This window comes from Stomoxys calcitrans, chromosome 1 (genome assembly GCF_963082655.1).
Source record: "Stomoxys calcitrans chromosome 1, idStoCalc2.1, whole genome shotgun sequence".
NCBI classification, from domain to species: Eukaryota; Metazoa; Arthropoda; class Insecta; order Diptera; family Muscidae; genus Stomoxys; species Stomoxys calcitrans.
In genome coordinates, this window is record NC_081552.1 from 223526643 (window position 1) to 223540917 (window position 14275).

The window sequence follows — 14275 nt, forward strand, 5'->3', positions numbered from 1 at the left end:
AGCAAAACACGTCGTGCAAAATTTCATTCAAATCGGTTGGGAATTGCTCCCTTCTAGAGGCTCAAGACGTCAAGATCCAAGATCGGTTTATATGGCAGCTATATCAGGTTATTGACCGATTTGAATCATACCTGGCACAGTTGTTGGATATCATAACGAAACACGTCGTGCAAAACTTCATTCAAATCGGTTGGGAATTGCGCCCTCTAGAGGCTCAAGAAGTCAAGATCCCAGATCGGTTTATATGGCAGCTTTATCAGGTTATTGACCGATTTGAACCTAACTTAGCACAGATATTGGAAGTCATAGTTTGATACGTCGTGCAAAATTTTATTCCAATCGGATAAATTGCGCCCTCTAGAGGCTCGAGAAGTCAAGACCCAAGATCGGTTTATATCGCAAGATCGGTTATATCGGTTTATATCATGGACCGATTAGGCCCATATGCAATCCCAACCGACCGACATTAATAAGAAGTATTTGTACAAAATTTCAAACGGCTAGCTTTACTCCTTCGAAAGTTAGGTGCTTCGACAGACAGACGGACGGACATGGCTAGATCGACTTAAAATGTCACGACGATCAAGAATATATATTTTTTATGGGGTCTCAGACGCATATTTCGAGATGTTACAAACAGAATGACGAAACTAGTATACCCCCATCCTATGGTGGAGGGTATAAAAACGTGCTCATCGCCATGTCCTACACATGGCATTGCGGCTGCATACGATTTTTTGCCTTTTTTTTGATTTTTTGTTTTGTTTGATTTTTTTGATTTTTTTTTTTTTGATTTTTTTTATTTTTGATTTTTTTTTTAGTTCACTGTAGACTCTTTGAGTTAAATTCCCTGGCATAGTGATGCGATTAATTATGCTTGGCACATAATCGAACCCTAAGTTTATATCACTTTCATTGTAATTTCAATTTCGTTGCAATGCCCATTTTTTTTTTTTTTTTTTTTGGTTTTCTATTCAATGTACGATTTGAGGTATTGTTTCATGTCGGGCTTCCAAACATTATGTCCCATCAGCTGTTCTGCCCTAGAAATTTGGCCAAAAGTTTTGTTTACTTTTGCAGTATAAATGCGAAGGTGTTAACAGGGAGACCTCAGTTCAATACTCGGCGTCAAACAAGCAAAGAGTTCGTTCAAAGTTTATTTGTGACTTTTTTTTTACATTGGGATTAAAAACCTTAAGCGTGAAATCGTAATAATGAAGGTACGAAAAATAACTACCAGAACAACCAATTGCCAATCGGTCGTATAAACAAAGTGCAAATGTTAATGGTTTTTATGTGATGAAGCAAAACACACAAAACTAAATTGTGTAAATTGGACAAAACAAGACTTTTTCTGTCAAACTGTACAAAATTATAACCCAACTCGAAGATGAACGTAGCGCAGAGTTTAGCATGTCCACCTATGATGCTGAACGCCTGGGATTGAATCCTGGCGAGACCATCAAAAAAAATTTTCAGCGTTGGTTTTCCCCTCCTAATGCTGGCAACATTTGTAAGGTACTATGCCATGTAAAACTTCTCTCCAAAGAGGTGTCGCACTGCGGCACGCCGTTCGGACTCGGCTATAAAAAGGAGGTCCCTTATCATTGAGCTTAAACTTGAATCGGACTGCACTCATTGATATGTGAGAAGTTTGCCCCTGTTCCTTAGTGGAATGCTCATGGGCAAAATTTGCATTTTGCTGCCAACTACCATGTTCTTTGCTGCGGCGAAGTTTATTAGCCACAATCCTTTATCGGATATTTCTTCGTGTAGCCTAAATTTTCCAACTGTTTGGCCAAAAATATTTTCCTTCCTTATTTTAGCATTCAAATCTCCCAGAACTCGGCTATAAAAAGGAGGTCCCTTATCATTGAGCTTAAACTTGAATCGGACTGCACTCATTGATATGTGAGAAGTTTGCCCCTGTTCCTTAGTGGAATGCTCATGGGCAAAATTTGCATTTTGCTGCCAACTACCATGTTCTTTGCTGCGGCGAAGTTTATTAGCCACAATCCTTTATCGGATATTTCTTCGTGTAGCCTAAATTTTCCAACTGTTTGGCCAAAAATATTTTCCTTCCTTATTTTAGCATTCAAATCTCCCAGAACGATTTTAATGTCATGTGTGGGACAGCGGTCATAATCTCTTTCTAGGCGTTCGCAGAAAATATCCTTTGTTTGTTCGTTCTTGTCTGTCCCAAATTTCGCCAATATCGGATAATAAATGAGCCTTTTATAACCCCGAAACCTTAAATCGAGAGATCGGTCTATATGGCAGCTTTATCCAAATCTGAACCGATTTGAGCCAAATTGAAGAAGAATGTCGAAGGGCCTAACACAACTCACTGTCCCAAATTTCGGCGGCATCGGACAAAGCCTTAAATCGCGACATCGGTCTATATGGCAGCTATATCCAAATCTGAACCGCTCTAGATCAAGTTTAAGAAGGACGACCTTACCATCCTAGTTGTTATTGCCCTTATGGCAATTTTACTGTCCGTAAAGATGTTCACACTGGACGTCCTCTCATTAGCACCACACCACCTCACGCATTCCGTGATCGCCCGAATTTTCGCTTGCAGGACCATATTATGGTCAGGCAGTGTAAAAGTGACCTCAGTCCCTGGGTTCCCAATGTAGACCCCCAGGCCCACTCTGTCCTCTAGCTTTGAACCATACGTGAAACATGATCATCCAGATGGCAATACTAGGGTTCCGCCAATCGAAGACTATGACGCTGACAGCAGTGCCTCGCACTCGACCTCAAGGTTCATCTCAGGTATCCGATTGGAAACCTCTTCCCTTCCTTCCAGGTTTCCTATCGTCGCCTCGCGATGGTATGAGCTACCCCCCTCCTCAATCCATTCTTCGATCGCCTTAAGTCTCATAGCCGCAGTGAGACTTAAGGTAGTTACTAGCATGTGTTTCTCACATAACTACAATGGGGTACCAGGAATTTAAAGTTTGCTCCCTTATTTCTGAGCTAGCCACCGATTCAGAACTACTCCACAATTCGATTAAGTCATTGTTGTAAGTCTATCGATCGACTCTAAGAATCAGGATATAAGTCACAAACATGAAATAGTTTTTTTTTTTTTTCTCAAGTAACCAACACGCAGGGGATGTCCCCTATATATGCAGTGCATTGCGTTGGCAATTAGGAAAGTTAAGGGTTGGAGGGGAGAAAGAGGGAGTAGTGTTTATTGATATTCGTCTTAAATTCCTGAACCGCAATATCGGTGGGACAGACATTAGCCGGAAGTCGATTCCACATACGAATGGTTGGAGGGGAAAATTAATTTTCTCGGTAATGCGTGGTTCTGTCGACTAGCCAGTCGATTACAAAAGGATGTGAGTTTCTGGCAAGTCTTGTATTCCTAATGAACATCCTAACGTCAGGGTTAAGAAGACGAATATCCCTGAATACAACGCTACCCACATTCCGACGATGTTCAAGAGAAGCAATAGAGTTGGATACTCTACTCTCCCCAATCAACACCATCGCTCACCGTTGAACCCGGGCAAGTAGCTCCAAGGATGATTTTAGAGCTCCTGCCCATATATGAGAGTTGTATTCCATTCTCGGCCGAATAGGTGAAATACTTCCTGTACCGCCTGTAGAAAGCCCAAACACTTGAATGCTTCTATCGACACTTCGAATACGTTTTTTGACCAAAGCACATCGCATTGTATCTTCATGCCCAGAACATCGAGAGCATCTGACCGTCGATAGATAACGACGATTGTAGTGGGTCAGTGAATCGCTTGTGAGACAAGAAACAGCACTGCGTCTTTTGTGCATTAAATTCTACTCTGTTCATTCTACCCCACTCAGTAAGGGCCAACAAATCTTGGGAGAGCGCTCATCCATAATGTTCCGTTCCGACAAGAATGCCATTAGGTCTCCCGTAGAGCGATTTCTGCGGAACCCATACTGTTTGTCGCTAGGAAGGCCATTGAACTTGAAATATCTGACAAGATGATGGTTAACCATACTCTCCATAACCTTGGAGAGCGCGGAGCATATCACAATTGGCTTGTAATTCGCGGGGTTGTTCGCAACACCTTTTTTTGGGGATGGGCTGAACGTTCGCAACCTTCCAACGCGCCGGAAAAACTCCCGCACGGTAAACAAGGTTGCATAGTGGACGAGCAAGCGTCGTAGAACACTAACAAAGGACAAGTGTTGATATACCGTCCGGGCCCGAAGATTTATTAATGTCGAGAACCGCAAGGACCCTTTAAACCCAGTTTCAGGATTTTCTTGAAACTGATTTTCGAACTATTCGAAAGATCAAATTAAAAAAAAAAAAAAAACAGTAAGGAAGGGCAAATGACGGGCGTTGCCGACTGTATAATACCCTACACCTACCCAATAAGTACAATGTGGGAGTTATATCCAGTTCTGAACTAATTTTGAAGGACTATTTTCAAACTGTAATAACTAGGTTGACAAAACTAGTAACTAGGCCGAAAAACAAGCCCATACCAAATTTGAAGACAGACGGGCAGACGGGCAGACCGACAGACGGACGTATCTAAATCGAATCAGAATGTGATTATGAGTCGATCGGTATACTTATCAATGGGTCCATCTCCCTTCCATTTGGGTGTTACAAACTAATTCACTAAGTTATATTGGGTTGCCCAAAAACTAATTGCGGATTTTTCATATAGTCGGCGTTGACAAATTTTTTCACAGCTTGTGACTCTGTAAAAAAAAAGTGTAAAAAAAGTATATTTGATTAAAGTTCATTCTAAATTTTATTAAAAATGCATTTACTTTCTTTTAAAAAAGCCGCAATTACTTTTTGGGCAAACCAATATATATTTTTGATCATCGGTTCAGATTTGGATATAGCCCCCATATAAACCGATCTCCCGATTTGATTTCTTGAGTCCTTACAAGCCGTACTTTTTGTCCAATTTGTTATGTTATGACTTCCAACAGCTGTGCCAGCTGTATGGCCCAAATCAATCCATAACCTGATATAGCTGTCATATAACCCGATATTTCGATTATATTTGTTCGGTTCCTAGAAGCTTTAATTTTTGCCTGGTTTGACAGAAGTTTGGTATGTAGCATAAAATTATGCCCTTGTGCATGTCCATGTACGCCTGGGAATGTACTCCAAGTTTTTATGTAAGTTTCGTATTCTACTCTCAAGCACCTTTCGCTTAAATCCTACATCGTGCGGATCGCCCTACATGTCCGTTTAGGGTGGGGCGGCCTCCCTAGGACTTGATCCCAAATGTTAATATAAGTTTGTATTCCAATTACATTTCATTTAATACTCATACCGCCCCAATCGGTAAACGTGCAATTTTTGGCGATTTATTTTTCTTGGTGTGGGGCGGGGGCCCCCATAGAGACCGATCTGCCGATTTAAGGTCTTAGGCCTATTAAAGCCACATTTATTATCCGATTTCGCTGAAATTTGGGACAGGTAGCTGTGTAAGGCCTCTCCACATGCTCGTTTAATGCGCCATAGAATGGCACATATTTGGGTATAGCTGCCATATAGACCGATTTCTCGATTTAAGGTCTTAGGCGCATAAAAGTCACATTTATTGTCCGATTTTGCTGAAATTTGGTACAGTGAGTTGCGTTAGGACCTTCGACAGCCTTCCTTAATTGGTAAAGATTTGGATATAGCTGCCATATAGACTGATCTCTCGATTAAAGGTCTTATGCCCATAAAAGGCGCATTTATTATCCGATTGTTCCAAAATTTGGGACCAAATAGGACCTTCGACATCCTTCAACATCCTTCGATCTCTCTATTTAGGGTCTTAGCCCCATAAAAGCCACATTTTTTGTCCGATTTTGCTGAAATTTGGTACAGTGAGTTGCGTTAGGACCTTCGACATCCTGAATTAACTTGGCTCAGATCGGTATAGATTTGGATCTAGCTGTCATATAGACCGATCTCTCGATTTAAGGTTTTGGGGCCATAAAAGGCGCATTTATTGTCCGAATTCGCTGAAATTTGGGGCAGCGAGTTATGTTAAGCCCCTCGATATACTTCGTCAATATGGCATATATCGGTCCAGATTTGCATATAGCTGCCATATAGACCGGTCACTCGATTTAAGGTTTTGGGTCCATAAAAGGCGCATTTATTATCCGATTTCGCCGAAATTTGGGACAGTGATTTGTGTTAGTCCGTTTAATTTTCTTCTTCAATTTGGCTAAGATCGGTCCAGATTTGGATATAGCTGTCATATAGACCGATCTCTCGATTTAAGGTTTTGGGCCAATAAAAGGCGCATTTTTTGACCGATGTCGCCGAAATTTGGGACAGTGAGTTATGTTAAGCCCCTCGATTTTCTTCGTAAATATGGCACAGATCGGTCCAGATTTGGATATAGCTGCCATATAGACCGATCTCTCGATTTAAGGTCTTGCGCCCATAAAAGGCGCATGTATTGTCCGATTTTACCAAAATTTGGGACAGTAAGTTGTGTTAGTCCGTTTAATTTTCTTCTTCAATTTGGCTAAGATCGGTCCAGATTTGGGTATAGCTGTCATATAGACCGATCTCTCGATTTAAGGTTTTGGGTCCATAAAAGGCGCATTTATTGTCCGATTTCGCCGAAATTTGGGACAGTGAGTTAGCTGTCATATAGACCGATCTCTCGATTTAAGGTTTTAGGCCAATAAAAGGCGCATTTATTGACCGATGTCGCCGAAATTTGGGATAGTGAGTTATGTTAAGCCTCTCGACATACTTCTGCAATATAGCACAGACCGGTCCAGATTTGGATGTAGCTGCCATATAGACCGATCTTTCGATTTAAGGTTTTGGACCCATAAAAGCCACATTTATTGTCCGATGTCGCCAAAATTTGGGACAGTGAGTTATGTTAAGCCCCTCGATATACTTCTGCAATATGGAACAGATCGCTCCAGATTTGGGTATAGCTGCCATATAGACCGATCTTTCGATTTAAGGTTTTAGCCCATAAAAGGCGCATTTATAATCCGATTTCAATGAAATTTGACACAATGACTTAGGTTCGGCTTTTCAAGATCCGTGCCAGATCGGTTTATTTTTAGATATAGCTACTAAAAAGATCAATATTTTGTTATTATTATTGGGTTGCCCAAAAGAAAGTAAATTCATTTTTAATAAAACTTAGAATGAACTTTAATCAAATATACTTTTTTTAACACTATTTTTCTAAAGCAAGCTAAAAGTAACAGCTGATAACTGACAGAAGAAAGAATGCAATTACAGAGTCACAAGCTGTGAAAAAATTTGTCAACGCCGACTATATGAAAAATCCGCAATTACTTTTTGGGCAACTCTATTTATTAGTATTTGGTCGAAATGGGAAAATTTTTCGATATAGCTGCTATGGGGCATAAAATATGCATTTTTCACCGGATTTTGACGAAAGGTGGTTTACATATATACCCGAGGTGGTGGGTATCCAAAGTTCGGTCCGGCCAAACTAAACGCCTTTTTACTGCCTTGTTTTCAATGGCATACTCGTAATCTACTCTCGAATACTTTTCATATGGGTCCCATATTGACATGATCTTTCTATATTCTTATTTGGGCAGTTTTGGGCTTGGGCGGGCACCTAGTTACTTGAATTTAATTTTTAGTTGCGCATTTTTACTCTTTTCCCCATTGATTTTGGGCCAATTTTTAAAACCTCATTCCTACTCTACTCCTGTAGGGCGCCCACTTAGTTACCTGTTCCCAATTTTTAAAACAACATTCATACTCTACTCCCGAATACCTTTTATTTTAGTCCCAAATTGTCCCGATCGGTGTACTTTTGATTTTAGGCGGTACTTTTGAAGCAGTTTTGGGCTCGTGGCAGGAACATAGGTACTTTGATCGAAATTTTTAGTATCATATTCGTACTCTACTTGCGAATAACTTTCATTTAAGTCTCATACTGAACCGATCGCTGCACTTTTGAGTGTCCACTTGCTTACGATCAAAAAGTTATATAGCTTTCAGTCCAACCCACACAAACTGAGAAAACTTCAAGAAAATCGGTTCAGCTATTTTTGAGTCTAGAATGAACGAACAAACTTACATAAAATGCTAATTTTGCCCAAGAACATTCCACTATGGAACAGGGGCTTACTTCTCACATATCAATAAGTGTAGTCCGAATCAAGTCTAAGCTCAATGATAAGGGGCCTTCTTTTTATAACCGAGTTCGAACGGCATGCCGCAGTGCGATACCTCTTTTGGAGTAAAGTTTTACATGGCATAGTACCTTACCAATATTGTCAACATTAGGAGAGGAAAACTACCGCCGAAAAATGTTTTTTCTGATGGTCTCGCCAGGATTCGAAATCGGGCGTTCAGCGTCATAGGCGGACATGCTTACCTCTACTCTATGGTGTTCTCCCAGTAAGGCAGACCTCATACACCTGGCATCTATTGTCCTTATTGGTCTTTATGTTGGTGCGTATGGGTTGGGTCCCCCTCTGGACAATTAGTCCAAACTTGTACGAAACTGAATTCAGCAGATTTCCATATTGCCCCGATATCGATGGACGTTGTAAGTGAAAAGGGAGACTCGTCCCCTATCATATTTGGAAGCATATTTCACCTACATCAATAGAAAATATTTATGCATATCTTGTATACCTCTCTTAGTTCGGTGTATAGAGTTCGTATTAAATAAGGCTCTGTATTTACTAATGCGCTCATTAAGACTGAGATGCGGTGCTTTAGCTACGGTTGAATTTTTTCAAAAATATACAGCTTTAAAATTCTATTCTTACTTTAACATATTCATTGGTTTTACTAAATTTTCCTTTCAAATTCTTACAGGTATTTTGCATCTTGGCCCTAGCCTTGGCTTCAGCCCAAGCAGGTCTGCTGCCTCATCATGGTGATGGTCATATCATCGATCATGGCATAGTCCACCATGGAGCCGATCTACATCATGGAGATATTCATCACAGTGATGGTGTACACATTGGCCATTCATCACATCTGCTGGTCGATGGTCATCATGGTGTTGATCACCATCCTGTTTTCCATCATACCGAACATCATGCCGCCGTTGATGTGATACATCATGATGATGCCCATCATCATGGCCATCATGATATTCATCATGATGGCGGTCATCATGGTGTCCACGCTAGCGATGTTCATAATGCTCCTGCCGCTCAAATCATTCATCATGCCCCCATCCATCAAGTGGAGCCAGTACATCATGTCACCAAGGTGGTGCATCATGAACCCCATCATTTCTTGCATTACACCCAACCCTCTGTGGATCATCATGTCTTGCACAATAATCAGCATATTGATGAGCACCATCACGCTGCCGATTTGCATCATTCCGAATTGCATCATGGTGATGCTGCCCATCATGGCGATGTACATCATGCTGGCGTTCTACACCACAGTGGTTTTGTACATCACGCTGATGCCCATCATCATGGTGCTATTTTGCATCATGGCGATATCCACCATCATGGTGTGGTCCATCATGGTGGTGTACATCATCATGCCGCTTTGGTACATCATGCTCCCATTGTGCACCACCACAAGGCTGCCATTGTGCACAAAGTGTATCCCCATCATCATGGCCATGCCGATATCTTGGCCGTTGCCAAGCATCACCTGCATGGTAAATTTGGCAAAGTGAAAATTACCGAAAAACATTATTAGACGATTTCATCTCCCTCCAAAGAAAAACAAAATCCTCCCCAATCCCTCAAAAAGAAAAATGCCATTATTCGCTTCTCATAGCCATAATTTATTATACGAACGAACTCTCATCGCCCCAAAAGTATTTGATCACTTTCTATCACCCCAAAAATCCCTATGAATTATGTGGAACGATCACCCCTTTGATCCATTTACCTAAAGGATAAGTTGTTATATTTTTTTGTTGTTTTTTTTTTAGTTTATCATTGTATAAATTAGGCTTTTTTTGTTGACTTACATGTAGTTGTTGTACTAACTCTCTCAGTGTTACACTCGTCCTTTTGTGTAAATATTTTCCAACTCTAGAAAAAAAATAAATATTAAAAAAATTATTAATATTGTTTCGATTTGTTGTTGTTGTCTTCTTAAAATAATGAAGATTGCCTATATAATTTTTTGATATCGAAAGGGGGGCGGACGCTCCCCCTTATATTGGGACAATATGGGACTTAAATGAAAGGTATTCAAGAGTAGAGTACAAAATTGGGTCCAATTATTGGGGGGCCGCCCCGACCCGAAAAACCCCCCAAAACAAGTTTATTGGACGATATCGACAAAATTGGAATCGAATGAAAGGTATTCGGGAGTAGATTACGAATATGGTCCGGAAGGAGCAATAGGCTATATAAGTTTTCGATATCAAAAGGGGGGCAGAGTACAAATTCCATATTAAAAATTGGGTCCAAGTAATTGGGGGGCCGCCCCGACCCCAAAAACCCCACAAAACAAGTTTATTGGACGATAATGACAAAATGGGAATCGAATGAAAGGTATTCGGGAGTAGATTACGAATATTGTCCGGAAGGAGCAATAGGCTACATAAGTTTTTGATATCGCAAGGGGGGCGGACCCTCCCCCTTACCCCAAAAGTACCAGCCAAAAATAAAAGTGGACCGATTGGGACAATATGGGACTTAAATGATAAGTATTCAAGAGAAGAGTACAAATTCTATATTAAAAATTGGGTCCAAGTATTGTAATTGGGGGGCCGCCCCGACCCCAAAAACCCCCCAAAACAAGTTTATTGGACGATAACGACAAAATTGGAAACGAATGAAAGGTATTCGGGAGTAGATTTCGAATATGGTCCGGAAGGAGCAATAGGCTACATAAGTTTTTGATATCGCAAGGGGGGCGGACCCTCCCCCTTACCCCAAAAGTACCAGCCAAAAATAAAAGTGGACCGATTGGGACAATATGGGACTTAAATGATTAGTATTCAAGAGTAGAGTACAAATTCTATATTAAAAATTGGGTCCAAGTAATTGGGGGGCCGCCCCGATCCCAAAAACCCCCCAAAATAGGTTTATTGGACGATAATGACAAAATGGGAATCGAATGAAAGGTATTCGGGAGTAGATTACGAATATGGTCCGGAAGGAGCAATAGGCTACATAAGTTTTTGATATCGCAAGGGTGGCGGACCCTCCCCCTTATACCAAAAGTACCAGCCAAAAATAAAAGTGGACCGATTGGGATAATATGGGACTTAAATGAAAGGTATTCGTGAGGAGAGTACAAATTCCATATTAAAAATTGGGTCCAAGTATTGTAATGTGGGGGCCGCCCCGATCCCAAAAAAAAAAAAAAAAAAAAAGTGGACCGATTGGGACAATATGGGACTTAAATGAAAGGTATTCAAGAGTAGAGTACAAAATTCCATATTAAAAATTGGTTCCAAGTAATTGGAGGGCCGCCCCGACCCCAAAACAAGTTTATTGGACGATAACGAAAAAATTCGAAACGAATGAAAGGTATTCGGGAGTACATTACGAATATGGTCCGGAAGGAGCAATAGGCTATATAAGTTTTTGATGTCGCAAGAGGGGGGGCGGACCCTCCCCCTTTCCCCAAAAGTACCAGCCAAAAATAAAAGTGGACCGAGTGGGACAATATGGGACAAGAGTAGATTACGAATATGGTCAGGAAGGAGGTATAGCCTATGTACTTTTTTGATATTCGAAGGGGGCGAATCCTCCCCCGTTCCCACAAAAACGCCACCCAAAATCAAAAGTTGACCGATAGGGACAATATGGGTATCAAATGAAAGATATTGGAGAGTAGAAAGCGAATGTGGTATAAAAACTTGGGTTCAAGTATCCCAGGGGTAGCCCAAGCCCGAAAACTGCTCCAAATAGACATATTGGATGTACAGGGTGGCTGATGAATATTGCTACAATGATGAATATTGCTACATTTTTTTTTCGGTGTATGGAATACATTTTTCTTTTATTCATGTTAAATTAAATTATTAAATTAATTATTAAATTATTATTAATTAAATTAATTAATTAATTAATTAAATTAATTATAAAATTATTATTATTAAATAGAAAAAAAGTTATTACATTTTTTTTTGGTAGCGGCTTTCATCAGCCACCCTGTATATATCAATGTAGGACTCAACTAAAAGGTATGCGGGAGTAAACTACGAATATCACATAAAAAACAAGGTCCAAGTAATTGATAGTCGTCCCATCCCCAATAAGCTCCCCAAATGGGAATACTACTCAATCATAGCTTGATGAAACTCAAATGATAGGCATTTGAGAGCAGATTACGAATGTGACATTAAACTTTGTGTCCAAGAATGGTGGTTTGTGCTGTTTTACCTCCTAAAATCGCCTCCAATAGGTTATTTGACCTATCAAAACAATGGGGAATCAAGTGATAGATTTTTTTTTTAAGCAGTGTGGCATACAACCCTCATATAGACGCCCTCCACCAAACGGCTGTATACACCAATCATGACAATATGAGGTTAAACTAAGGTTGTGTACTGCGAATCGGATATCATTATTCTGCTCATATATCTAGCGGACCACCTCACCCCAAAACAGTCGATCAATTATAATGACCTAACGGGACACTGTGTGGTTTAATTAATGTGTAGCCCATGGCCATAGCTCCGAAATTATATTGGGTTGCCCAAAAAGTAATTGCGGATTTTTTAAAGGAAAGTAAATGCATTTTTAATAAAACTTAGAATGAACTTTAATCAAATATACTTTTTTTACACTTTTTTTCTGAAGCAAGCTAAAAGTAACAGCTGATAACTGACAGAAGAAAGAATGCAATTACAGAGTCACAAGCTGTGAAAAAATTTGTCAACGCCCACTATATGAAAAATCCGCAGTTACTTTTTGGGCAACCCAATAACATTCAGCGTGAAAGCAGGAGCTGCAAACCTCCTTAACGATAAGGTTGCAACCATTTTTAGCTCACCGAGAGACGAGACCAAACGACGTGTTGCTGGGCAACACTTTTTCGTCGAAATCGGACAATAAATACGGCGTTTATGGGCCCAAAACAGTAAATTCAGAGATCAATCTATATGGCAGCTATATTCAAATCTGGACCGAACAGGGCCAAATTGAAGAATGATGTCGAAGAGCCTAACTAAACTCACTGTCTCAAATTTCAGCGACATCGGGCAATAAATGCGCCTTTTATGGACACAAAACCTAAAACTGAGATACCGGTCTATATGGCAGCTTCCAAATCTGCACTGATCTGTGCGATTTTTCAGAAGTATGTCGAGAGGCTTAACTTGACTCACTGTCCCAAATTTCGATGACATCAGACAATAAATAAGTCTATTAATGGCCAAAAACCTTAAATCGAGAAATTCTTCTATATGGCAGCTATATACAAATCTGAACCGATCTAGGCCAAATTAAAGAAAGATGTCGAAGGGCCCAAGACAACTCACTGTCCCAAATTTCATCAAAATCGGATAATAAATGTGGCTTTTTTGGGCCTAAGACAATAAATCGGAGGATCGGTCTATATGGCAGCTATAACCAAATCTGAACCGATCTAGGCCAAATTAACGAAGGAAGTGGAAGAGCCTAATACAACTCACTGTCCAAAATTTCAGCTAAATCGGATAATAAATGTGGCTTTTATGGACCTAAGACCCTAAATCGGAGGATCGGCACCTATATCCAAATCTGGACCGATCTGGGCCTAATTGCAGAAGGATGTCGAAAGACCTATTATAAGTCACTGTTACTAATTTCAGCAAAATCGGATAATAAATGTGGCTTAAGACCCTAAATCGGAGGATCGGTCTATATGGGGGCTATATCAAGATATAGTCCGATAAAGCCCATCTTCAAACTTAACCTGCTTATGGACAAAAAAAAAGAATCTATGCAAAATTTCCGCTCAGTATTTTTACGCTGATCAAGAATTTACTTTATTTTTATTTACTTTTTAGAGTCGGGAATGTATATTTCGATGTGTTGCAAACGGAATGACAAAATGAATATACCCCCATCCTTCGGTGGTGGGTTTAAAAAAATTACTAAATAGTGACTATTTAATAGGCAGTCATATGGTTATGGTGGTTGTCTATGAATGACTATTCATAGACAACCACCATACCATATGATCCACTCTAAACGAGTAGCGCTAACGTTTAAATTAGCGTCATCTGGCAGTCTTCAACTGAAATTGTTTGATCCAATTGGATTTAGTTGTTCCAATTAAAAACATGCCAACATGAACAGAGAGAGAGCAGAGTGGTAAAAATTAATCATCAGCATGTATCTTTGTTATGACAACCTTTCG

General features: G+C 40.1%; 1 protein-coding gene across 1 annotated transcript; it reads left to right on the forward strand.

Moving 5' to 3' along the window:
• The first annotated feature begins 1137 nt into the window (after positions 1-1137).
• LOC106093744 (histidine-rich glycoprotein) lies at positions 1138-9834 on the forward strand. Its single transcript, XM_059361296.1, has 2 exons — positions 1138-1220; positions 8810-9834. The coding sequence occupies exons 1-2, from the start codon at positions 1215-1217 to the stop codon at positions 9659-9661; spliced, it is 858 nt and encodes a 285-aa protein (XP_059217279.1). The 5' UTR covers positions 1138-1214; the 3' UTR covers positions 9662-9834.
• Positions 9835-14275: the final 4441 nt, after the last annotated feature.